The 24,943-nt window shown below is 39.4% G+C and overlaps 1 protein-coding gene across 3 annotated transcripts in view; it reads left to right on the top strand.

The window, feature by feature from the left end:
* The window catches only part of Hgd (homogentisate 1,2-dioxygenase), a 73,367-nt gene that overhangs the window by 30,319 nt on the left and 18,105 nt on the right, over positions 1-24,943 (top strand). For all 3 annotated transcript variants that reach the window (XM_087209217.1, XM_087209221.1, XM_004835640.4), the window contains exons 5-13: positions 3,972-4,031; positions 5,545-5,636; positions 6,777-6,811; positions 8,121-8,200; positions 8,708-8,807; positions 10,557-10,681; positions 13,057-13,161; positions 15,375-15,501; positions 19,037-19,218. In XM_087209217.1, the coding sequence (XP_087065343.1) occupies positions 3,972-4,031; positions 5,545-5,636; positions 6,777-6,811; positions 8,121-8,200; positions 8,708-8,807; positions 10,557-10,681; positions 13,057-13,161; positions 15,375-15,501; positions 19,037-19,218 (906 nt within the window). The remainder of the gene's footprint in view (positions 1-3,971; positions 4,032-5,544; positions 5,637-6,776; positions 6,812-8,120; positions 8,201-8,707; positions 8,808-10,556; positions 10,682-13,056; positions 13,162-15,374; positions 15,502-19,036; positions 19,219-24,943) is intronic.

Genomic DNA, 24,943 nt, shown 5'->3' with positions numbered 1-24,943 from the left:
TATTTTCCAACAGAATTTGTGAATGCAACTGCAAAATATGTGAAGTAATGATATAATTGAAAGGAGAAATATACAAATCCACAATTATAATTGGAGACTTCAATACTGCTCTCTCAGGAGTTAATAAAACAACTAAAGAGAAAAGAAGAAGGGATATAGAAGTGATGAATTCGTGTATGCATGAAGAACTGAGTTATATATTGGAAATAATCTTTGGACTTTCAGAAATAGTTGTAAATTTGCTAGCTATTGCCTGAGCATCATTTTGCTTTCAAAACCTCTCATAAATTTGCTATATTCTTATTCTTTGAAATATAGTAATGTTCTCAAGTGCCTTATATCTCTTCATCCAATCATTCAATAAATATTTACTGATGCCTGCTAGAGTCAAAATATTGCATCAGGTGTTACAATTGGTATCATTGTTTCTGAAATGTTTAATAAATTCTGTATAAGGGAACTATTTGACATTATATAGTATTAATAAAATAAACTTTAAAAGTTGTTGGATAATATTAGTCTAATTGGTCTCCCATAATAAAATTCCATAGACTGGGTGACTTCAACAACAGAAATTTATTTTATCACAATTCTGGAGGCCACAAGTCCCAGATCAAGGTGCCAGCAAGGTTGATGTATATGTTAAAGGCTCTTGTATAGGACCACTTTTTCACCACATTCTTATATGGTCTTTCCTCTGAGTTCATGCGGACAGAAAGTAAGATTGCTTCATCTTCTTTTAAGCCATCAGTCCCCAAACTTAAGATTTCATTTAACCTTAATTACCTCCTAAAGATCCTATCTCCAAAGCAGTCACACTGGAGTTTAGGGCTTTCACATATGAACTTGCAGCAGGACACAATGCAGTCCATAGCAAGGACTAAATCAGTTAGAAAGCATTCTTTATGTTTTTCAGAAGGACTTTTCTGAAGTCTTATAAAATTTCAGTTCTCCCCAGTATCCTTTTGTTACATGAAAAAAAAAAATGAGAGAGGAAGAAAGAGAGTGAGAGACAGAGACAGAGAGACTTTCCTGAGGTCACAGTAAATGCAGAGAGAATAGCAGAAACCAAGTCTCTTAGTTCATCCCAGTACACTACCCTCTTGGTCTGGCCTTGGGTAAGAGAGTTACTGCTCTACAGCATATGTACAATTAGGATTAATAGGAGTCGTTTCATCCTCTTCACAAAGCTTCTTCCTCTCATTCACCAAACTATCATAACAGGGACTCCTGAATCAGTTATCTTTCTTTCTTAAGGATTCAGGCTGGATTCCTCTTGTTGGTATTGCACTTATCAGACCTGCCTTGGGGTTTTTATTATCCTTCATAATATGGGCCCTATACAATCTGAACATAGATTCTGAACAATCTGCTGCCATCAGACCAACAGATGAATGATTCCTCTTCCTTTACCATCTGTCATTTGAAGGGAATCTTTTTTTTTTTTTTCAGTAATGAAGGTTCATCAAGGCCATTGCTTTATCTGGAATGTGGATCCTGCTGAAGGCACACTTCCTACACTGTCACACAGTTGTCTTTTCTTCTGCTACTGCAAGCCCTCTTTCTTCATTACTTGATGGCTGATATACTACAGAAGACCTTGAAAAGCTAGCCAGAAAACAGATCAAAAAGCTAGCAACAAATCAGAGAGCAATTCCTATGCTGGTCTCTCTACTTATGTCTCTGTCTGTCTGTCTGTCTGTCTGTCTCTTTCTCTTTGTCTCTGTGTCTCTCTATCTCTCTCTCTGTCTGTCTCACTCTGTCTCTCCTCCTTTTTTCTCTATCTCTGTTTCTATCTCCCTTCTTTATCTCTCTCCCCCTTTGCTTTCTCCTTTCTTTTATTTTTTATTTTTATCTTAAATATGTAAATCCTTAGATTTGTATTATTTAGACATTCCTACTATTTAGTAACTAGCATTATCACCACCATATCTGGCCCAAGATGCCACAATTTAATTCACTGATTGCTTGGTTGGCTGATTAGTTTATTGCTAAGGCAGTTCACTAGATAGATTTTTCTGAGCATAATGTTTGTTTCAACAGTACAGTGATCATAGAATCTCTGACTTCGCTGTGCTGATTCTCAAATTCTGACTGCACTTTAGAAGAGCTTCTTATAAAATACTGATGTGTAGGCCCCACCTTTACAGATTCTGATTTAATTTGGCCTTGGTTTCAAAGGCTGTGCAGGTGATTCTCATGGGTATCTAGTGTTGAAAATCTCTGGTTAGAGTGCTAAAATGTTGCCTAGGCAACCATTGAACTGATACTCAAAACTTTTCCTTTGGAAAATGTAAAATGATGACTCTTTTTCAGACAATTTTCCTGGGTATGCAAACTGCACTGCTACTACAGAAAGAAGTGGCAAAGTAATGGTTAGCAGTAGACCAGACCTCTCCACAAAACTACAGCAGTGCTCATGGGTCGGGGTATAGCTCACTGGTAGAGCATCTGATAAGCATGTGTGAGGCCTTGGGTTCAATACCCAGCATGTGCGAGCACACACTCACACAATACAGCAGCACTCAATTGTGGATAAGTGGATGGTACTTCCCAAGGTCTGGGGAATATCCTTTTAGGACAGTAGTTTTCAGCTAGGAGATATTTGGTCCCCAAGGGACATTTGACAATTTCTAGGATATTTTCAGTCATTACAGCTTGGAAGAACGCTACCTGCATCTAGTGTGTGGAAGTCAGGGATGATGCTAAACCTCCTCCAATTCACAGGACAGCTCCTATACAAAGAAGTATCCAGTACAAAATGTCAAAAGCAATGAAGGTTGAGAAACTTTTTCCTAGATTTTGCTCTCAAAGTCTCCCTTCTCCCCCAAGAAAAATCATTCTTAATGGAATTAGTCCTGAAGTATTTCTATCTTTCTGAAGCACAATTTCAAAGGTCTTTTTCAAATCCACTTTTGGTTTCTTTTCAAGTAGTCTCAAAATGTGATCTTCCTGCTTTGTTTTTAAGAAATGAAGTCTGAAGTCTGTTTCTTAACTATGTATGTCAGAGAGGCAGAATCATACCAGCACAACCTTTTCTATTCGCTGCTTCCTTTCCCATCTGGCTGTGCTTCTGAAATACAGAATGAACTGAGCCACAGGACCAGATGGAGCCCTGCCCAGCTGGCCTCCACCAAGCACTGCAGCCAATGGAGCCATCCCTGGGTGAAGGTCACTTCATGAGACATGCACTGGGAATGCTGGGGGCATCAGCCACCAGCTTAGGCAGGTCACACCTGCTGCCATGTTGATTAATAAGTGCTGGGCTGACACTTTGAGTGGGGCCTGAACCTGCTGACTTTTCTCTCCGCTTCTTTAGATCAGTTTATTATTAAATTAAAGATTGTTGTGATTTAAACTGAACCATCAGGCAGCCTGAGGACAAAAGCAAGGTTTAGTATGGAAACTGAACCTGGTACTATATTTACCAAATCTAATCTCAGCTGGGTGTGTTTCCTTTCTCTTAAAGAAATAATTCAAAACCCCCAGGGCTGGAAGTCGAAGCAGAACCTTCCCCTGTGGTGTCAGGAGCCCACACAGAGAGGCTAGCATGCTAGGAAACAGAGCTGATTATAAATAGCATGAAAAGCAGCATCAGTCAAAATTCACTGATGTGCCTGAGCGAAGTGTTAAAAGAAACAAATAGCTTCTGAAAGAGAAAGCAATGATTTCTATTTTTATAATTGAAAGTGCTAAGGAACAAAGATGGTTTAGATTCATGTATGTTAAAAAATACACTTATGAACACATGACATACACACAACACACACACACACACACACACACACACACACACACCACCACCACCAACAACAACAACAACAACAAAGCTCCTTTAAGGAAATGATGGCTGATCATTGATTTTAAAATACCCAAATCACAAGTGTTCACAGAGGGAGTAGCTGTCCTTTAGAAAGTCTATGGCTTCTCTTTATGAAATAATTTTTCTATGTGTGTATTTTTTTCTCCAGCTCAGATGGATACCATTTGAGATCCCAAAAGCCTCTCAGAAGAAAGTGGACTTTGTGAGTGTAAGTCAATTCTTCGCACCTTCCCGCTGCCTGCCTCTCTTCTGCAGTGAGTGATCTAACCATTTGTGGGCTGAATGCCAAGCAGAAGCAGCCCTATCAGAAGGCAGCAGAGACAAAAGCACCTGCATATGCCCTGGGGGCTGGCCAAGGATGTCTTACACACACCAGATGGCTCTTGACAGCATAAGGCACTCAGGAGCTACTTACATCTCAGAAAGGCCAATGGAAAGCAAACATTTTCCTACCTCAAGCCCCCTTTCTTTAGGCTAGAACAGGGAATCTTAACTATTTTGCTCCACGGGCCCCTTTGATACTCTGGTGGCAACTGTATTTTTAAATGTATAAAATAAATTACATTAAATTACAAAGAAGTCAATTATGTTAAAATATAATAATGAAGATATTAAAATAAATTTCATTTGGCATATGGTCATATAATATAAGCTTCCCTTGTTAATGTACTAAAATAAAGATCTATGGAAAATGTAATAACTATGGTTGGGCATGTATGACATTTTAAGATATCTGCAGCATATGATATAAAAATATCCATGATTTCTGTCATTGATAAAGATATGGGCACTACTCATACTGCTGTAGTTTGCTGCCTGTCTTCATATAAGTTGAAGGCAAATATAAATTTCACTCAGATATTAGTGAAAATAAATATAAAATGTTTCCCATCCAAACTCATAAACCCCCTGAAGTGGGCAACTGGGTTAGAATGGCATCATCTCAGGTAACAAGTCTAGTTAGTATGGTGCTGGCTGGCAGCTCTGCCTGGTAATTATGGGTTCTGGGAATACTGGAACACTTGTGCCAAGAACAAGGGCTATCTGGGTGAAAGAAGGGAGCTAGAAGGAAGTGAGGTTAAAGAAAGCAAACAGAGGCTTCTGAAGACAAAGTCAGCTCATGGCTTACTGAGGGACAGTCCAAGTGTCCAGCCATCAGCCACATTGTTAAATAATCTTGAATTCTTTATTTTTACTAAGTGCTCTAAATCTTGTACATACTCACTTCAATAGACTCCACATTTTTAAACTGAGTTAAAATACAAAGAGAAATCCATCCTTCCTGCGCTTCCTTCTTTTGTGCTTTCCATCTGTAGGTTTGGGTGAAGGCTGTTTTGGGAAGGTCCACGTGTTAATGGTTTCCTGCACAGTGGATCTTTTGATCACATAGCTGAGAGAATTAATCAGAATGCACTGTGCTGGGGAGATTAGGATGATCCTTTTGAATTCATTTTAAGTATTAAATTTGTGCTTTGTAAGTTTATTGGATATAGCCATTAAGGCAATCCAGATTTAGGCCATGGCTGGCACCGAAGGTCAGCCACAACCCAACAAATATTAAGTAAATTCCAGGTCCCCCAGAGGCAGTCTGGATTCCATATATCCCACTGGTCCTGAAGAGAAGATTCTACTTGATACTTACCTCATGACACCCCTCAGGGGCAGGAGGGAAAGCTAGTCTCTTGGGCACTATTCATATTCACTGTTCCCTCCCAATGCAGGGCCTGCACACCTTGTGTGGAGCTGGAGATATCAGGTCTAACAATGGGCTTGCTGTCCACATTTTCCTGTGTAACAGCTCCATGGAGAACAAGTGAGTAGCATAGTGCTAGGTCAGGACATCCCCATTTCCAAAGGCTGTTGGCCAGAGGATGAAAGACTCACTCTTATAAAATCACATGTGCACATATAATGTTGTTTTCATTATTGTGGGGGTTTTCTCTCAGAACAGTGTCAATATGTATTTATTAATAATGTTAATAAGCATTTCTATTTTGACTGACTCTTGTGAGATAAACAAGAATGTAACATACCAGTGCAAAGAGAAAACTGAGGATGTGGTCCTGGAATGAAGGAGTAGTTCAATAGGCATTTTGACTTTAGGTAGGTTTGAGTTAAAATATTCTTAATTTCTAAGGTTCCCCAATCTTGTTCTTGAGGCGGAAGTCATGCTGCATGAGCAGCCATTAAAGCCACCTGTTGGTGGTAGATCAGGCTAACAGAACTGGCTTCAGGTAATAGCTTTGTTAAGATTAATGTTCCTAAGTAGAGAAGTTTATGTGACTTATGTTCCTAGTTTTTCACTCTCCTGAACTTGATTTACAAAGTGCCATTATTGTTTGCAATGATATACAAGTCTTGTCACTTTCCAAAGCAGTTCTGGAAGTCCTCTTTCATGAGTGTCTTTACGGTGTGATCAAAAATACAGCAGTGAATGCTGCCACCAAGTGCCATCTAACAGAAAGAAAGGCTTGTAAAAACATTACCATGTATTCTCATCCACTTTATTCACCAGACTTAGCACCGTGTGATTTCTGGTTCTTCCCCAAAGTCAAAATGACCATGAATAATAAATATTTTGAGTTGATTCAGGACATCAAATACAACTAGAGACACTCACAGGTGAGGATTTCCAGAACTGCCTCAGAAAATGGGAAGGATGATGTGTTTGAAGTGAAGGGGAGTATATTGAGGGGAGGTTAATGGCCATCTGTCTTTTATTGTAATAATTTTTAAAAATTTTTAAATATTTGCTGTATTTTTTTATCATACCTTATAGTTCTGAAATTTTTTGTTTGCTCTATGAGGGAAGAGAATAGGTTATTCTGTTCAGTATCTTATGTTCAGCATTGAGCCTGGTACACAACAGTCACTAAACAGTAATTTATAGAACATATTAATTTGTCTAGGAAGTGTTAAAACAGAAAACCACAAGAAGTAATCTATTTTTCAGATGCTTTTACAATTCAGATGGGGATTTCTTGATTGGTAAGTTCTGAAGATTTCCAATCCCTTGATCCTTAGCTACAAGCCCCTTTCTAATTTTCTATGCATTATTTTCCTACATTCTCCCATCTGTTTTATTACATTTTATGCAATCTATAGACTGAGGTCTAGAGGCCAACGGTGGTATAGAAAAGATGTCTTAATCACTTTCCTGGGACACAGTACCCAACACCTACAACCTCAAGGAGGAGAGGTTTATTTTGGTTCATGATTATAGTCTATGATCAAATGGCTCCAAGGGAGAACAGCATGGTAGAGAAGCATAACAGAGGAGAGCTGCTCACATCATGGCACCAGGAAGCAGAGAGAAGGGAGGAGGCGGGAAGGTAACTACACCCTTCCAGGTCACACCCCCAGTGACCGCCTCTAACCTCCCCACAATACACACAACTGACCAGTGGAAGAATCTGCACATGAGTACAGCTCCCCTGTGTTCCAATCACTTTCCTAAAACCTCATCTCTGAACACATGAGGCTTTGGGGGGATGCGCCAGAGCTAAATCATAACAGATTCCTAGCATACCCCAAAGCACCTACTCTATTTCTGATCTCTATTTGCCCTTCTCTTCTGGGCCTTTCTGATCTGAGAAATCTGAGCAGTTTAAATGAAATGAAGAGTGATACCAACCTGTGATTACCTTATTTTTAAAAAAACTCTATTTGGGGTGGGGGATTTAGCCCAGTGGTTCCGCCGCCTGCCTTGCAAGAACAAGGTCCCGAGTTCGATCCCCGGTACAAACAAAACAAAACAAAACCTCTATTTGCCTTCAAATTTGCCCAAGAAAAGTCAATCTGTCAACGATAAGTACAATTTAAATACAAATTTTCATGAGACCATTTAAAATATAAGATCTAACAGGAATTTTACTGGTACATATTTCCATCCCATTTGGTGGCTTTAATACTGATGTTCTGGAGTTAACATTTTGATGTAGACATTTGATGCGCAAATCCCAACCTCCTGCTGAAACTGTCAGAAATGGGTGCTTTTCCATCCTATTTCTGCTACCCTTTTTGGTCAATTCACAAAGCTGTATGCATACAAGCACCTCACCTGGCAACCATTAAAAAAAGAGCAGTAAAAGAAAAGGAAGTCATTTTTTAATTCATATTCTTCCAGACAGAAAAATAGCTAACTGAAGTTGTCAGAATACAGTATACATTTTCCCCCAAGAGACACAATGAAGCTCTTTTTATTTGGAATAGAAAGAAAATTCAGCCCTTAAGCATTCATGAAATGGTTCTTGCACAAAAAGAGTTGCTCATCACTGTCCTATCTTTTTTTCATTAGTTCCCCAAAAAGGGAAGCTTCTCATTTACACTGAGTTTGGCAAGATATATGTGCAGCCCAATGAGATCTGCGTCATTCAGGTTGGTAATGTGCCCCCTTTCCTCCCTGCCTCTCCCTAATTTGGGAGCAATCAGATGTTTCAGCTACTGCTATTTCCAACTCTAAAATGTCTCTGTTATGTCTAGGCACTAGGGAGGAATTTGAGCTACACAGAAGGCTTTGTTTGCAGAAGTGTAAGCAGGCTTAAGTGCCTGCTTTTGTTTTAATATAGCTCACAATCCAAAGCAAAAAGCATTTGTCATTTCATTTTCCTAAATGTTCATAGTTGTTCTGGAGAGGCTCTGTTGGAGGTAGGCAGACATGAAAGTGTTTTTGTTTTAAGTGTGGTTAAATCAGGGCCACTGTTATCTCTAGGCCTAATAAGAAATTAGACTAGATTTGGCTTGGTTCATAGATGTGATTAGGAGCTAGGTTTTTCTACTAACTCATATTTAATCTGGGTACCTCCCAAAGATAGCTTAACAAACCACAGCTTATAATTGCAGGTGTGATTTTGAAAAGCACATCTGTGTCTCTGTCCATTCCAGAGAGGAATGCGGTTCAGTGTAGATGTCTTTGAGGAGACCAGAGGCTACATCCTGGAGATCTATGGAGTCCACTTTGAGTTACCTGACCTGGGACCCATTGGTAAATCTTCACTATAAGTCTCTAAGCTTCATTTGAGATATAGGAGACAAATAACTGCATGAAAGTTGAACATCCTTCTCTCTCACTGTCTCAAATTTCAACTTTCCTGTTTAGACACCTTCTATAGACCAACTGTCTTTCTAACTGCATGTGTAACTAAAAATGACTCAAGCCAACCCATTATAAATTTCTCTCTAGTATAATACATAGACCATTAGAAATACAGAGTGACAGATTCTAGGTATGCAGTGTGTACTTCAAACAATGGTTTACTGTGGCCAGGGTCATCAAGAACAGCTTCACAGAAGACATAAGATTTGAGTAATTCTTGATGAAAAGTTGAGGACATGTAAAAAGAAAAGGGATTACAAGCAAAAGCATACAAGTGGGAATGTACCCTTCAAATAATCATTTTCTTAAATCAATAGGTTGTGTGTAAGTGGGGAAAGCCAACAAAATGGTTAGGGTTCTAGCCTATGAAAAGGGGTATTGAGGCTGATGACATGCAGTCTGTGAACCTCACATTCCTGCTGAGCACTTTCTCCCAAATCCACAAACATAACAGTAAAAAGGTACACCTCTCAGTGCCATGAAAAGCAACAGTTCCCACAAGACAGAATAAAACTTCCAAAAGTGAATCAAGGTCCCCTGGTCCCCATACCTCTGGCAAGCTGGTGGCAGAAGATGCAGGAAAAAAAAGGGAAGGTGTTAGGAGAGGTTGCTCTCAAAACCTCCCGTGGAGTAAACAGAAAGCTGGGGAAATCAGCCCTTGGTTTCCTCTTTGGCCGTACCTCCCAGTTCTCCCTCATCAACAGCTTTTCAGAGCAAAACAGGGACAGGCCAGCATGTGCCTTCTGGTCACTCCCCTGGGGGATCCAAATATTCAGAGGAAGGTGGGAGGTGGCAGAGAGGCAGCTGGAGCCCTGGCGGGCCGTCTGTCATCCTGCTCACCACCCACTCTTCCCACTTTGGTCTGGCTTCCTGCTGCTCCCCAGGCAGCAGAGGCTCTGGGTTCCATGGAACATGTACCCTCTGGAAAATATATATAATTTACTAACCAGCTGGGGGCTTTTTTTTTTTAACCCCGGGAGCTGGAAATGATAAAACACTCCCCAGGTCTGTCCTCTCAGAGTTAAATTATGTTTTTGTATTTACGCTTTTCATATTTGGTCTTTTGATTTATTTTCTTTCTCTGGAGGGAACACTCCTTCCTAAGCAGGGCTGAGTAGGCAAGTCCTGAATACTTGTTTCTCCCTGAATGGCAGGCAGAATTTTCAAGCTGGAGAGAAGTTTTATAGACTTGGATTCTGAGTTCTGTCTAAAGAGCAGAGGCCTGCTTCGGACAGCAGTATATAGCCCACCCTGTACATGAGGTCTAGAGTACTCAGGTCTTCTTGGAAAAACAAAGGTCTAATATTCTGTCAGATCTTCCATTTTCCTCTTTCTTATTTCCTTCCTTTCCCTTTCTGTCAACTGTAATGATGAAATAATGCATATAAAATGGCCTTGTCACTCTACAAATGGAGGAGATGACGTTGATAATGATACTAATGAGTTTTGTGAATTTTTTTTCTAACCAAATTCCTTGGGTCTTCCCAAACAGGTACCAGCCTGGGCATCCAGTGAGTCTTGGAGTAATGAAAGCAATTTGTAGAGTTGTTCTTTTTTTGTTGCTGGTTTCTGTTTTTTGACACTGGGACTCACTATATAGTTCAGGCTGGCCTTGAATTTGCTGTTACTGTGTTCTAGGGGCTAATGGCTTGGCCAATCCTCGTGATTTCTTGATACCTGTTGCCTGGTATGAAGATCGTCAAGTATCAGGTGGTTACACTGTGATTAATAAATACCAGGGGAAGCTGTTTGCTGCTAAACAGGTAAAATAAGAGGTTTGATAGCCAGGGAGGGAATGAGCAATTCCTGATGGCCAAGACCAGTGTTAGGAACTTCACAAACATCCTTTCTTAGCCATTCATGAAAACTAGCCAGGTAGGGATAAGGAATTTACCATTGTCCCAGCAAGTGGCAGAACCAGCATTCAACCCACATCTGTCTGACTCAAAAAGCTATGCTATTTCTATTCACCCAGCAATGACAACTCTGCAATGCAGAGTCTCTATAAATGGTGAGGGAAACATAATGCACAGGCAGTGTAATTTGTTCTAAAAAAGAATATAAGTTAACAAAAGGATCAACCAAGATTTATATTCACCAACTGCCACCCTGTTTTAAATACAAGTCATAGTTGATACAAAGCAAGTAGAACTCAGTTAATTAGCTTGTCTTGGTTTATACCACAAGCCTGATAATCTCAGGACATAAGCAAAGGCACAGGTAACAATAATTTTTAAATTATAGCATAATATATGATCTGTAATATAACATATTAATATATATTATTATTTAATATATTGAGCATATGTTAGAATCAATTAATTGTGTGCTAAAAAGAATCCAAAAATCTCTTCTGTTCCCATTATTTGTTTGCTTTATTTTGTTTACCTGACTTATTGCTTATATTTGGCAAGGCATATTATTTCCTCAAACAGCATCTAGAGGTCACACAAACCAGCAGAGCCTTTGACACTTAAATTAACCACTGAGGCAGACACATTCAGGGTTTCTCAAAAGTGTCTGGGGACCATTTACATCAAAAAACCTCAGAGAGGCTTGTATAAAATGCAGATCTTTAGATGGTACTCCAGCCTGACAAAAATAATAACCTCTGGGGATGAGAAGTGGAAATCTATGTTCATTTAAAACATGCTCTCACCTTCCTTTTTACATACAGCTCTTAGAGAACTGTCATTCCATAAGCAGTCGGCAGCAGCTATAGAAAGGTTTCCACTTCCCACTTGGACCTTGTGCTTGTTATCCTCTGTGTGAGCCCCACAGACCCTTTCTTCTTGCTCAGCCATGGTCTGTGCCCTGGACTTTTGGCCTATATGGGCAGTATTGTATGGGCTCCTTAGTCTGCTGGCTTTTGGGGAGTTTGGGCCACATGAAATTAGAGGGCAGGAGAAAAGACAAGTTGAGATATTTCCTCCTTGCTCCCTTTCTATTTGTGACTGTTTTCTGGCAATAACTGCATTCCCCTCCTTCTGTCCCACTCCCTCCCTGTGTCCAGGTGAGTAGCCCAGTGGTGTGCTGCAGCCAGTTCATAAAAACTCACACAAACCGATATGCACACCTCTTCATAACTATGTGCCTTGCAACGTCACATTGGTAGCTCAAAAATGATCATGCTGGGTCGGGGATTTGGCTCAGTGGTTTCACCGCCTGCTGCTCAAGCGCAGGGACCTGAGTTCAATCCCCGGTACCAAAAAAAAAAAAAAAAAATGATCATGTTATGAGTATTTACACCCCAGAAATCAGCATATGCTATACATCAGAGCTTTTTATTTTTCAAAGAGCTAATTGTCTGTTAACTATTTAGCAATGTATCCCCAAGAAATCCCTTCTTCATGGTTCTATCTCTGGCTAGAGTGTTATAACTGTTTTTCCCTCTCTATTCCTCATGCTAGGAGTCACTGTCTTCTCACTCTTGTGAAGCTCAGATACCTCTTCAGCTCTAATCATTCCTTTTAAACCTAAACCACCTCTGTGAGTTGTCTGTTCATTACAGTCTTTGGAAGATTCTGAATTGGATCCTCTTTCCCAAGTAGACCCATAGTGGCAGTAGAGACTGCCTCCTAATAGCGGAACACCAATTCCCTCCAACCCCTGGACAGGACCAAGAAGGACCTTACACTCACTCTGATATTTCAAATCTTTGGGACTGGAATTTTTAGAGGTCTTCTCCCCTATCTTGTACTCACCAACCCAGAGCACTATGTCTACTGGAAGTTTCTATGGGATACAAAAACCTGGAGAACTATCACAGTAAATGATCACTGCATCAGGAAACAGAGGGTAATCAAGATCATTTGAAAGTTGTTGGCATCCACAGATTCCCACAGCTATGATAAAAAATGTTGATAAGACAGTACTTAGTAAATGTGCTACACTTCTGCTGCACATGTGATCAGAAGGCAGCTTCAGTTTATGAATAGAAAAATAGGGTTTATGGATAAGTGTAGGGGGGTGTTAAGCACCCACAGAATGATTAAGAGTTATGCTTCTCCCAAAGGATGGTATAATTAGATTTAGAACAATATAAAATAAAGAGAGAGTTATGCCCAGTACATATTGTAGGATCTCAGTTACAAAAATATTGATGCGAAGATCGTCCTTTCCTGCTTTATGTGATTAGGCTATCTCCCCATTCAATGTTGTGGCCTGGCATGGGAACTACACACCCTACAAGTACAACCTAGAGAACTTCATGGTCATCAATTCAGTGGCTTTTGATCATGCGGTAAGTCTGTACCTTGTAGGGGCCTTAGTGGTAGATCAGCCCTTGCATGGGAGAGATCCATGGTAGACCATGAAATTTTCACATTTAACATTTATTTTCAAGGTTACCTTTGGAAGGCCTATGCATAGTCATTTGTTCCTTGGTGAAAAAGTAAATAACAGCTAGTGAGGAAGCCAGTCCAGATATTCAACATTCACCCAGAATTACAGCTCAGTTCTTTGCAGAGTAATCACATTAACTCTTATAGATGGATTAGAAACTTAAAAAAAAAAAAACCTATCCAACTGCTAATGTTAGTGATGGACTTAGGAGAAGAAAACATTTATGGATTTGAAAAGGTCTTTGTGTCCACAAATCTCAGGAGACTACTCTGCTTGTTCTGGTTGCCTACCTGGGACCCTCTACTCTGGGCTGTTTGGCACTGATGGAGGGAAAGTCCCTCTTCTGGGGTTACTCATAATGTTCAGGGCTTGAACTTCAATCAAAGACATTCTAGTGTATGAACTTGGTCATAATTTTTAGTCAATTAGTGGCCACAAATAGGTCCTTGATCTACTGTAGGCCCCCAAAGTCCCACACTCTTGATAAAGTGCTAGTTCTGAGATCCTGTGGGAAAGTTCATTTTGCAACCTAGTTCATAACAGATTAACTGAATCCACAAGCTGGAGGGATAATTAAGGCAGAAGCCAGAGAATCAGAGACAGGAGGATTATTATGAACCATTTAGACTTATCTCTGGGGGGACAAAACTACTTTTCTGAATAACTGCAACTCTTAATGACCCAAAGGAGGAAAGAAAATCAAAATGCCAAGCTCCAAACAACTTGAAAAAGTATCCTGAGACACTGATAAAGCTTTATTTGAGCCTCATGACCATTTCCTCAATAGTTTCAGAGCATTTCTCGTGACAGATGAAGAAATGTTAACTCTGCCAGCCATAAGGGTTGGTTTTTTAAATTTGAATTTACACAGGTCCAATCTTCTCTGTACAGCTGTTATAGCTTCTTCTAAAATTCAGATCCAATCGCTCTTCCACCACATTGGAAAACCTATGCAGGCTCCCCACAGTTTAGATAAAAGTCTGTGCTCTGAAGCGTGGCATCTGATGCTCCTCACCATCTGGCCCTGGACTCCTTTTCCAGCACCACCTCTTGCCCCTGTCCCTTCTGTCAGTGCACCCTGGGTTTTAACCTTGTCTCCTCTGCATAAACTCCCTCTGCACTTTGATGTTTCTTCTATTTTCTGTAATAGGATGCCTTTTTCCTCCCTCCCTCCCCGTCCCTCTGCCTCCCTTCTTGTCCCTCCCTCCTTCCTTCCTTCCTTTCTTCTCTCCTTCCCTTTTATTTCTCTCTACCTTTCTCTTTCTTTTTTTCTGTTCATTTATCAAGACCTAGCTTAAATGACATCTCCTCTCTGAAGCCTACTCTGGTCTTTTCAGGTAGAAAGAGCAACTTTCCTCTTCCTTGCCCCAACTGAAGGCTGGAGATACAGGGATGAGATCACAAGCATCCCTGACTCCCCAGATGCTAACATGGCATCTGAAATGAAACATGATTGTTGATTTCAGTTAAAGAAAATTTCAGTCTTTCCACTAAAAGAGTCTTTTTTTAAAAAAAAAAAAAAGTTTTTAAAAAATCACAATCTTGTCCCTCAAACTATCCCCCTCTACACTATCACCACCAAGACTGGTGGAGTAAATGGTGTGTTTTTGATCTGAGAGTCAACAAAGGTCAGAAAACAGGAAAGCAATTCTCAAACTTTCTTGCCTATGCATACAATCTGGATTCCCCCAAAGAGAAACATATCTGCATCTACACCAAAACTTAGAAACTATTTTATCCTATTAGAAACTATTTTCCTACCTTACTCTGAGAATCTCTCCTGCCCAAGGAGAGAAGGCTCTGAGAGAAGGTAGCACCACTGCTAACAGAGCCATGGGGTGGGATTGGGGGGTAGTGTGGGCCCAGCAGGGTGAATAAGCAGCTCAGAATCCTCTTAGCTGGTGTGAATTCGTTTTGCTTCAAGCACAGGAAGGGTCAGATGTGTGATTACTGAACTCTGACCAGAAGCCCAGACTCCTGGGCCTTGATCTGTGTCATTGATCAAAAATTAAACTATTGGTTAAAAACACCTTTGAGCACAGATGACATGTGTGTCCTTGTCCAGTCATGTCCCTTGCAGCCTGCATTCAGTCTCTCCTTGTGCATTCACAGGACCCATCCATTTTCACAGTGTTGACTGCGAAGTCTCTCCGCCCCGGAGTGGCCATCGCTGACTTCGTCATCTTCCCGCCTCGGTGGGGGGTTGCTGACAAGACCTTCAGGCCTCCTTATTATCACAGTGAGTCTTTTTCCAAGTCAAACTTGGAATTCAGAAAGCAAAGCAGTGAGCACTGCACATCAGGAATAATGCCCAGATTGTTCTGGGCAGTTTTCCCTGCCCTGAGTTCCAGATACTGCCCCCCAGGCCTGCTGCTGATTCCCAGACTTTAAGCTGCTCAAACCTCACACCATCTATAGGGATGGCAGGATGCATAGACTTCAAGCTTAGATCTCTGTGTTCTCCAGCCCTGAAGAGAGGCAGAAAAGTAGGTAAAGTGCTTACCAAGTTTATGTACATTTCAGATCTTTCTTTTAAAGAATGGAGAATGACAGCAATGTTGTTAGTTAACTGTTCTGGGGGACTTCATTACCTAAGTCTGGCTCAAGGGCCAGGATAATGTGCCCTCTGGTTATTCCTGCAGTACAAAGCCAACCTCAGTCTACACTAGAGGACAGATTCTATTCTGGAAAGAGTTCCTTCAGGGTACTTGTTTCCTAGATCAAGATCTTAAGAATCTACTATTTTTATTTTACTAATAAATTGTGAGTAACAACTAATGTTAATGGCCTGTTCAAAAGGCCCTGTTATAAATTCTGTAAAAATGTTAACTCACTTAATTACTGTAACAGCTAAAAGAGATAGGTAATATGATTATCCCCCTTTTTATTTACCAGAAGATGAAACTGACACAGAGGAATTTGTTGATTCTCAAGATCTCACAGATAGTTAATGGGAGAGTCAGTGTTTGATCACAGACTGTCTGATGCCAGAGCAGACACTATGGCCACTAACTGAAATGGCTAGCATAGTGGCATAGTGCCCAATTCATAATATGCATCTAATATTTATTCAATAAGTGAGTAAGATGGATCATAACTATGTTTAGTGAGGTTAATATTTTTCATTGTGCAATAGATAGCTGAAAATCAAACCTAAGTAAAGAATGGTGTATAATTCTGCTTCCCAAACATTGCATTTTTTTGAACACAGAGCTCTAGAAAGACTCTAAGATGCTTTTCAGCTGAAACATTCTGGAAAACAAATTTCTTTCCATAGTTCACTGAAGGGTCTTCTGTTTATATGAAGTTTGTGTCTGTATGTAACAGTTCCCAGGTACCAGGGCTCTACAGTGTACATTACACCAAAGGACTGATGTAGGCATTTGTGAGGTGGGGAAGTAAGGTATTCAGGATCAAAAAAGGCCACTGCATAGTTAAATGCAAGCATCCCCTTTTCAGGTGCCATGTCAAGAGTGCCTTTTAAAAATAAATAGTTTATGCTCAAGGCCCACCCCAGAGAGTTTATTTCCTTGGCTTTAAGGTAGAACCTCAGACTTGCATTTTGAGCCAGCAAGCCAGGGGATTGTGACAGAGGAGTTTTACAGACATTTTGTTGAGAAATCATGACCTCGCATTTGTCTTACCACCTGGGCAAAGGGATAACAAAACAGAGTGACTTGGACAAGTTTGCTTTTGTGCTATAGGCCCTCAACTCACTCCTTCATCTTCCTATGTACTTTAGACCACCTGAAACAAATGACCTTGTGAAATATCTCCTATAATTTTTTAAATGACTCTCAAAGTAAATTTGACCCTGGGATAAATTTCATAAAGCTATGGATGCCCTGAGTTGGTTGAGAAAAAAAGCATAGAACCCCAAGTTAAAAATTAGTTTTACCACAGTTATCAAAAATATCTCTTTAGCAATACTCAAACTCTTTGCTACTTTGATGTAACTTTAAAGGCAAAGTGGCCAATTACTGCTGTAGAAATGTTGCCTCCAGTCATTTTAATGCAACTTCGCCAACGAGATTCGGCTTTAATCAGAAAGGCAAATTCTACCCTCCCACTGTCCTTTGAAATATTGTAAGTGATGTAGAAATGTTATCACCAAACTCACTGCTAACTAAATTCATATTCAGATCAAAGCTGAATTCCATCTTGGCTCTTTCTTAAAATTAAGCTGCAAAGGTGACCCGAAGGATACATACTAAAGTGAGGAACCTGACAGCAAAATTTAAGTCATAAGCAGAACTGTTTTTAAAATACAGACACTTTGTGCTTCCATTTGCTTCTTTTCCTCTATTTCTGCTTCATGGAGAAGCAAGTTGAGATATGATCTTCTGCAGGCACTGTCACACCCACACTCACTTTGTAAGGATTTGAAGCAGCTTTTTGTTCTAGGGGAAGGGTGGGTATGGCTGCTTAGATTATGGAAATAGTTTGACACTTTCTTACACTTCACACATAAGGAAGAAGGGCAGGGATTGACCAAATCAAGTGTTTGACTTTGCATGACTTTGCATCTCTACTCTGTGGTTTTCCACATTCTCTCAGGACAGATTATGAGTCCTTTTAAACAATCTCTTTCTTATTTCTCTCTGTATCACAGTACTTAGCCCAATAGCTAATCACATATGTTTTATGAATGGACAGGTAGATGGGTAGATGAACATGGAAAGGCATTTAAATTTTCTCAAGTGTTATATTTCTTTCATTCTTGCTCTAAAGGTGTTGTTATTCTAATAAAGAGCTTTTATTTCATAGAAACATTACATTGAAAGATTATAAGCAGGATAATTTTTGTCAAATTTTGTGTGACTCCAGAATACATTTAACTTATGAGAAACTGGATTTCCTTTTAAGCTAGAAAATAACTGTCTAACACCCAGAGCTATTCAATAATATAATAGGTTGCTTTGTAGAGTAGAGAGCTTCTATCCCTAGAAGGCATGCAGGGAAAATCCCAGGAAGTACCCTGTCAGGAATGATACAGAAAATCCTTCTGCATTGAGTACGAATAGGGGTCATTTCTAATTTTAAGATTCAGGTTTCTAGAAGAACTAAAGAATAAGATTATATCTGATCACACACATTATCAATTGATAACAGACTGTAAGTCCAGATTTCTTTATATTATGTCACCTTTCATCAGTACACACACACACACACACACACACACACACACACACACACCACTTCAGCTTTCTAGATTGGTAATCATAAATACTGTAATGCCATGTATTAAAGGGATAATTTGGGAAGAGGTTCTGATCTAGGAGAAAAGCTGATATTGATATGGGACTTGTTAATTAGGACAGAATGCTTCCATTGTTTATTATTTATTTGCATTTTCATTTTTTTCTTGTCTAGGCCTTGGTTTTCTTCAGGTCTACCCTAGTTTCTTTCAGATAGTGGATCTTTTTTTTTTTTTTTTTTTTTGGTACCAGGGATTGAACTCTGGTCCTTGCGCTTGAGCAGCAGGCAGCAAAACCACTGAGCTAAATCCCCAGCCCAAGATAGTGGATCTTGAGACTTCCCAGTCCACATAGCCATGGAGTAGAGCTTAGCCTACCAAGAATTCGACACTGATTGATATTTTGTGGATGCTCTTCTGTAAATCCATACTCTTTATTGTTAATCCATGTTTTCTATTAATCCTATAATATTTATCAGATTTTCTATCTCCTTATTCTGTAGAAATAATGCTAAAAGGGAATTTTTTTTTTGTCTTGCCTTCAATAATAAAAACAATGCTGCTTCCACCTTTCCAGGGAACTGCATGAGTGAATTCATGGGACTCATCAGAGGTTACTATGAAGCAAAACAAGGAGGATTCCTGCCAGGTGGAGGCAGCCTGCACAGTGCCATGACCCCTCACGGCCCTGATGCAGACTGCTTTGAGAAGGCCAGCACAGCCAAGCTGGCACCAGAGAGGATTGCTGATAGCACCATGGTAAGCGGTTTAGGTGCCACTTCTCTGTGCTTCATTCTCCCCATCTGTATAATGAGTGTGCTATCCAGACAGCAGATGGCAGTAAGTTAACCTTATGGGCTGTTCCACACTATTCAAGTACAAAAGACTATGACTATATCTGTGGGAAAGATCTTCCTATATCTACATGCAGCCCTGGGTATGTGCCCTGTCTCAGAGTCTTCTGCTTTAGGAAGTAAACCCCTAAGGCTACAAAAGCAGGGGAAGCCAGCTGCCTCCTTCGGCCAGTTTTAAAGCCAATACAGGTCAGGAAGCCTTTGCATCACTATAGTCGGTGCTTGTGAGCAATGATTCCCAGCTGTTTTATTTTCCTGCACTCTGCTTTGGCATGGGATGAAACTGATGGGATTTAAAACCTGCTCTGTATTCCTCCTGCATCAGGCTCTAAACATTGGAGATGAACACAATTGCAGTTGGCTATGGTACTTGATTTTATTTTAGTTTTGCATTCTTGGAGGTAGAATTAATGAACCACGAGAAATAATTTTATACTAAATCATATGCAAAATTGCTTTGCATTTTAAAATAAATGTCTTCAGTGCTATCTGGTTTCAAATCTGTTACAGAGAACTGTTCAACCCCATTCCCCATTTGTAAACTGCCTAATTTTTGAGCAGTAGCTCTCCTTCTATCCCTACAGTTTACTTTCAATTCTAATCCCAGGGCTAGAGTTGGTGGAGCTTCCTGCAGGAGTGTGGGCCAGAGTCCTTCCTATCTGCTTAGTCTCTCTTCTATTTCCCCTTGCAAGGGCCTCTTTGGGGTTTCTATAGGACCCCACATCTCTATGAGACATAGCTTGACAAACTCATTTAAGCTATTCCCTCTGAAGCCTCCTGGAAATGCATAGGCTACTCCAGGATTGCCCTGAAATAACCTTTGGTGCCCTAAATTGGCTTTGGGCTGTCAGTGTTCCTGGGGAGCAGTGTCTACAATAGTGAGGCAGAGAATAGGGCTGGTTTTTTTGTTGTTGTTCTTTTATTGGTACATTTTAGGTATACAATCTGTTTACATTTATCATTGGGTGTTTGTACCTGTACATGATATATCATGGTTCTTATTTTTTTCCCCATTACCTGTGCACCCTTTACCCCCTCTGCCCTTCCCTATTTACATAGATTTCATTTCCTTTTTTTTTCTTTTCTCATAGTTTTTCCTTTCCCTCTTTTCCTTTCCCCTTCCCCTCCCTTCACTCCATCATCTTTGGACCTTTTTTCTTATTTCAAATTATCAATTATTCATTTTAATCATTTTAACCCTTGTTTACACTATCAGTTTCTCACACTAGAGAAACTATTTGGTATTTACACATAGGTGTCCTATTTATTTCACTTAAGAATATGGCCTTGATATGCATCCATTTAGCTATAAATGACTCTAGTTTTTCATTCTTTATGGCTGAGTAGTACTCCATTTTATTAAAAAAAAACACATTTCCTTTATCCAGTTTCCAGTTGATGGGCACTTGGGCTGCTTCCAAGCTTTAGCTATTACAAACAGTGCCACTATGAACATGGGTACACATATATCACTGTGGTACGATTCTTTTAATTCTTTTGGGAAGATACCCAGCAGGGGAATAGCTGGGTCAAATGGGACCTCTAGTGCTAGTTCTTTGAGGTATCTCCATACTGATTTCCACAGTGCTTGCACCAGTCTGCACTCCCACCAACAGTGGAGAAGGGTTCCTTTCTCCCCACAACCCCGCCAGCATTTGTTATTTGTTGATTTCTTTATAGCAGCCATTCTTTCTGGGATGAGGTGGAATCTCAGTGTTGTTTTCATCTGCATCTCTCAAATGACCAGTGATGTTGAACATTTTTTCATATATTTGTTTGCTGCTTTTACTTCTTTGTCTGAGAAATGTCTGTTCATTTCAGATGCCCATTTTTGAATTGGGTCTTTAAATTTGGGCGGTCTGATTGTTTTCAGTTCTTTATATATTCTAGATAGTAGTCCTTTGTCTGAGGTATAGCTGCTAAAATTTTTTTCCCATATTGTAGGTTGTCTGTTAGCTCTGTTGGTGGTTTCTTTTGCAGTGCAGAAGCTTTTTAATAAGATTAGATCCCATTTGTTGATTCTTTCTGCTAGTTCCTGTGCTGCTGAGGTTTTGTTCATGAAGTCTTTTCCTATGCCAATGTCTTCAAGAGTTCTACCTAACTTATCTTCCAGCAAATTTAGTGTTTCTGTCTTAATATTTAGATATTTAATCCACTTCAATCTTAGTTTAGTGCATGGTGATAGGTATGGGTCTAGTTTTAATCTTTGGCAGGCTGAAATCCAGTTTTTCCAACACCATTTATTAAATAGGCTATCTTTCCTCCAATGATGATGGTTGGCTCCTTTGTCAAAGATGATGTGGCTGAGCATGTCTGGAGTTGTTTCTGCATCTTCTAATCTATTCCACTGATCCTCAGGTCTGTTTCTTTGCCAGTACCATGCTGATTTTATCACAGTAGCTTTGTAGTATAGTTTCATGTTGGGGATTGTGATACCCCCTGCCATGTCTCTGTTGCTTAGAATTGCTTTAGCTATTCTAAGTCTCTTATGGTTCCAAATGAATTTTTGGATTGTTTTCTCTAGTTCTGTGAAGTATATTGTTGGAATTTCAATTGGCATTGCATTGGATCTATACAGTAGTTTTGGAAGTATGGCCATTTTCATGATATTGGTTCTTCCTACCCAGGAACAAGGGATGTCTTTCCATTTTCTTGTATCCTCTTCGATCTCTTTTTTCAGAGTGCTGTAGTTTTCAGTGTAGAGGTCTTTTGCTTCCTTTGTTAGGTTGATTCCTAGATATTTCATTTTTTCAGATGCTATTGTAAAAGGAATTATTTCCCTAATTTCTCTCTCAATGAGTCTGTTATTTGTGTACAAGAAGGCTATTGTTTTTTGAGTGTTGACCTTGTATCCAGCTACTCTACTGAACCTGTCAATTAAGTCTAGAAGTCTGGTGGAGTTTTTTGGGTCTTCTATGTAAAGTATCATATCATCAGCAAATAATGACAGTTTAACTTCTTCTTTTCCAATCTTTATTCCTTTTATTTCTTTCTCTTTTCTAATTGCTGTGGCTAATGTTTCCAGAACTATATTGAACAAGAGTGGTGATAGTGGCCATCCTTGTCTTGTTCCTGATTTTAGCATGAAAGTTTTCAGTTTTTGACCATTTAGTGTGATGTTGGCTGTTGGTTTTTCATAGATAGCCTTAATCAGGTTAAGATAAAGACCTTCTATTTTAATTTTCTGTAGGGTTTTTATCATGAATGGGTGCTGGATTTTGTCAAATGCTTTTTCTGCATCTATTGAGATGATCATATGGTTTTTGTCCCTGACTCTGTTAATATGGTGTATTACATTTATTGATTTACGAATGTTGAACCATCCTTTCATCCCTCAGATAAATCCGACTTGGTCAGGGTGTATGATCTTCTTGATGACCTTCTGTATTCTGTTTGCCAGTATCTTGAGGATTTTTGCATCTATGTTCATTAGGGAGATTGACCTGTAGTTCTCTTTTTGGCTTGGGTCTTTCCCTGGTTTTGGAATCAAAGTAACACTTCCTTCCAGGAATGAATTTGGAAATATTGCTTGCCTTTCAATTTCCTTGATGAGTTTAAAGAGTAATGGCATTAGTTCTTCTTTAAATGTCTTGTAAAATTCAGCAGTGAAGCCATCCGGACCTGGGCTTTTCTTTGTTGGTAAATATTTTATTACATTTTCAATTTCATTCATTGTAATTGGGGTGTTTAGAATTTCTATATCTTCTTCATTTAACTTTGGCAATTCGTATGTATCTAGGAATCTGTCCATTTCTTCTGTGTTTTCCATTTTATTGGAGTAGAGGTTCTCGAAGTAGGTATTGATGATCCTCTGAATTTCTGTTGGATCTGTTGTGACTTCACCTTTTTCTTTCTTAATTGCATGTATTTGTGCCTTTTCTTTCCTTTTTTTGATAAGGTTGGCTAAAGGTTTATCAATTTTATTTATTCTTTCAAGAAACCAACTCTTTGATTCATTGATTTTTTTTTATTGTTCTCTTAGTCTCCATTGCATTGATTTCTGCCCTGATCTTCATAGTTTCCTCTCTTGTACGAGCTTTGGATTCATTATGATCTTCTTTTTCTAGGAGCTTGAGGTTCTGGATTAGGTTATTTATCTGAGTTTTCTCTGTTTTCCTAATATAGGCATTCACTGCTATGAATTTCCTGCGTAGAACTGCTTTCATTGTGTCCCATAGATTCCTGTATGTTGTACTGTCATTTTCATTTACTTATAGAAACTGTTTAATTTCTTCTTTAATTACTTCTGTGACCCATTGGTTGTTCAAGAGGATGTTATTCAGTTTCCATGTGTTTGTTGGGGTTTTGCGGTTTCTTGTGTTATTGATCTCCAATTTTATTGCACTATGGTCTGATAATAAGCAGGGGATAACTTCAATTCTTTTACATTTACTTAGACATGTCCTATGAGCCAGCATGTGGTCTACTCTGGAGAATGACCCGTGTGCAGCCAAAAACAATGTGTATTCCGATTTTGTGGGGTGGAACACTCTGTAAATATCTATTAAGTCCATTTGTTCAATAGCTTGGTTCAGTTCTAGAATTTCCTTGTTAACTCTTTGTCTAGATGATCTATTTGTGATAGTGGGGTACTGAGGTCCCCTACTACAATTGTGTTAGTGTTTATTTGGTTTTTCATGTCTATTAATATTTGTTTTGTATAATTGGGGGCATTCGTATTTGGTGCATATATATTTAGGATTGTCATCTCTTCCTCTTGGATTGTTCCCTTCACAAGGATGTAGTGACCGTCTTTGTCTCTCTTAATTAGTTTTGGTTTGAAATCTACTTTGTCTGCAAATAAGATTGCTACCCCTGCTTTCTTCTGGGTTCCTGTGGCATGGAGAACTGTTTTCCATCCTTTTACTTTCAGTCTATGAGTTTCTTTTTGAGTTAGGTGTGTTTCTTGTATAGAGCATATTGTTGCATTTTCCTTTTTAATCCATTCTGCCAGTCTGTTTCTTTTGATTGGTGAATTGAGGCCATTAACATTAAGGGTTATAATTGATAGATATTGATTTATCCTTGTCATGATGTTTTACTTTTGTTGGCTCTTTTATTTCTTATTTTTTCCCCCTTTCCCTTTAGTGTCTTACCTTGCCTGGTGGCTTCCCTCTTTTGGGCCTCATGGAGTTGTGACCTTCACTGCTTTTTTCTAGGATATTGTTTAGAATTGCTTGTAGTGCTGGTTTGGTGTTCATGAAATTTCTCAGGTGTTCTTTGTTGTGGAAGTATCTAATTTCCCCATCGATTTTGAAAGATAATTTTGCAGGATACAACAGTCTAGGTTGGAAGTTATTTTCTTTTAGGGCTTGAAATACTTCACTCCAGGCTCTCCTTGATTTGAGGGTTTGTGTTGAGAAGTCTGCTGTGATTGTGATGGGCTTTCCTTTGTAGGTGATTTGTTTCTTTTCTCTAACTGCTTGTAAAATTTTGTTCTTCTTTTGGATTTCTGGGATCTTGACTATTATATGTCTAGATGTAGATTTTTTTTTTGATCATGGCTGGTTGGAGTTCTGTATGCTTCACTTGTCTGTATGTCCAATTCTCTACCTCTGTCTGGGAAGTTTTCCACTATTACTTCTGTGAACAGTTTTTTTTTATGTCAGTTGTGCTTTCTCCTGTTTTTT

This window comes from Heterocephalus glaber, unplaced genomic scaffold (assembly GCF_053883595.1).
Source record: "Heterocephalus glaber isolate CG9 unplaced genomic scaffold, H.glaber_assembly_v1.0 deba00000122, whole genome shotgun sequence".
NCBI classification, from domain to species: domain Eukaryota; kingdom Metazoa; phylum Chordata; class Mammalia; order Rodentia; family Bathyergidae; genus Heterocephalus; species Heterocephalus glaber.
Note: the sequence above shows the minus strand (reverse complement) of the source record. Positions and strands in the feature narration are given on the sequence as shown.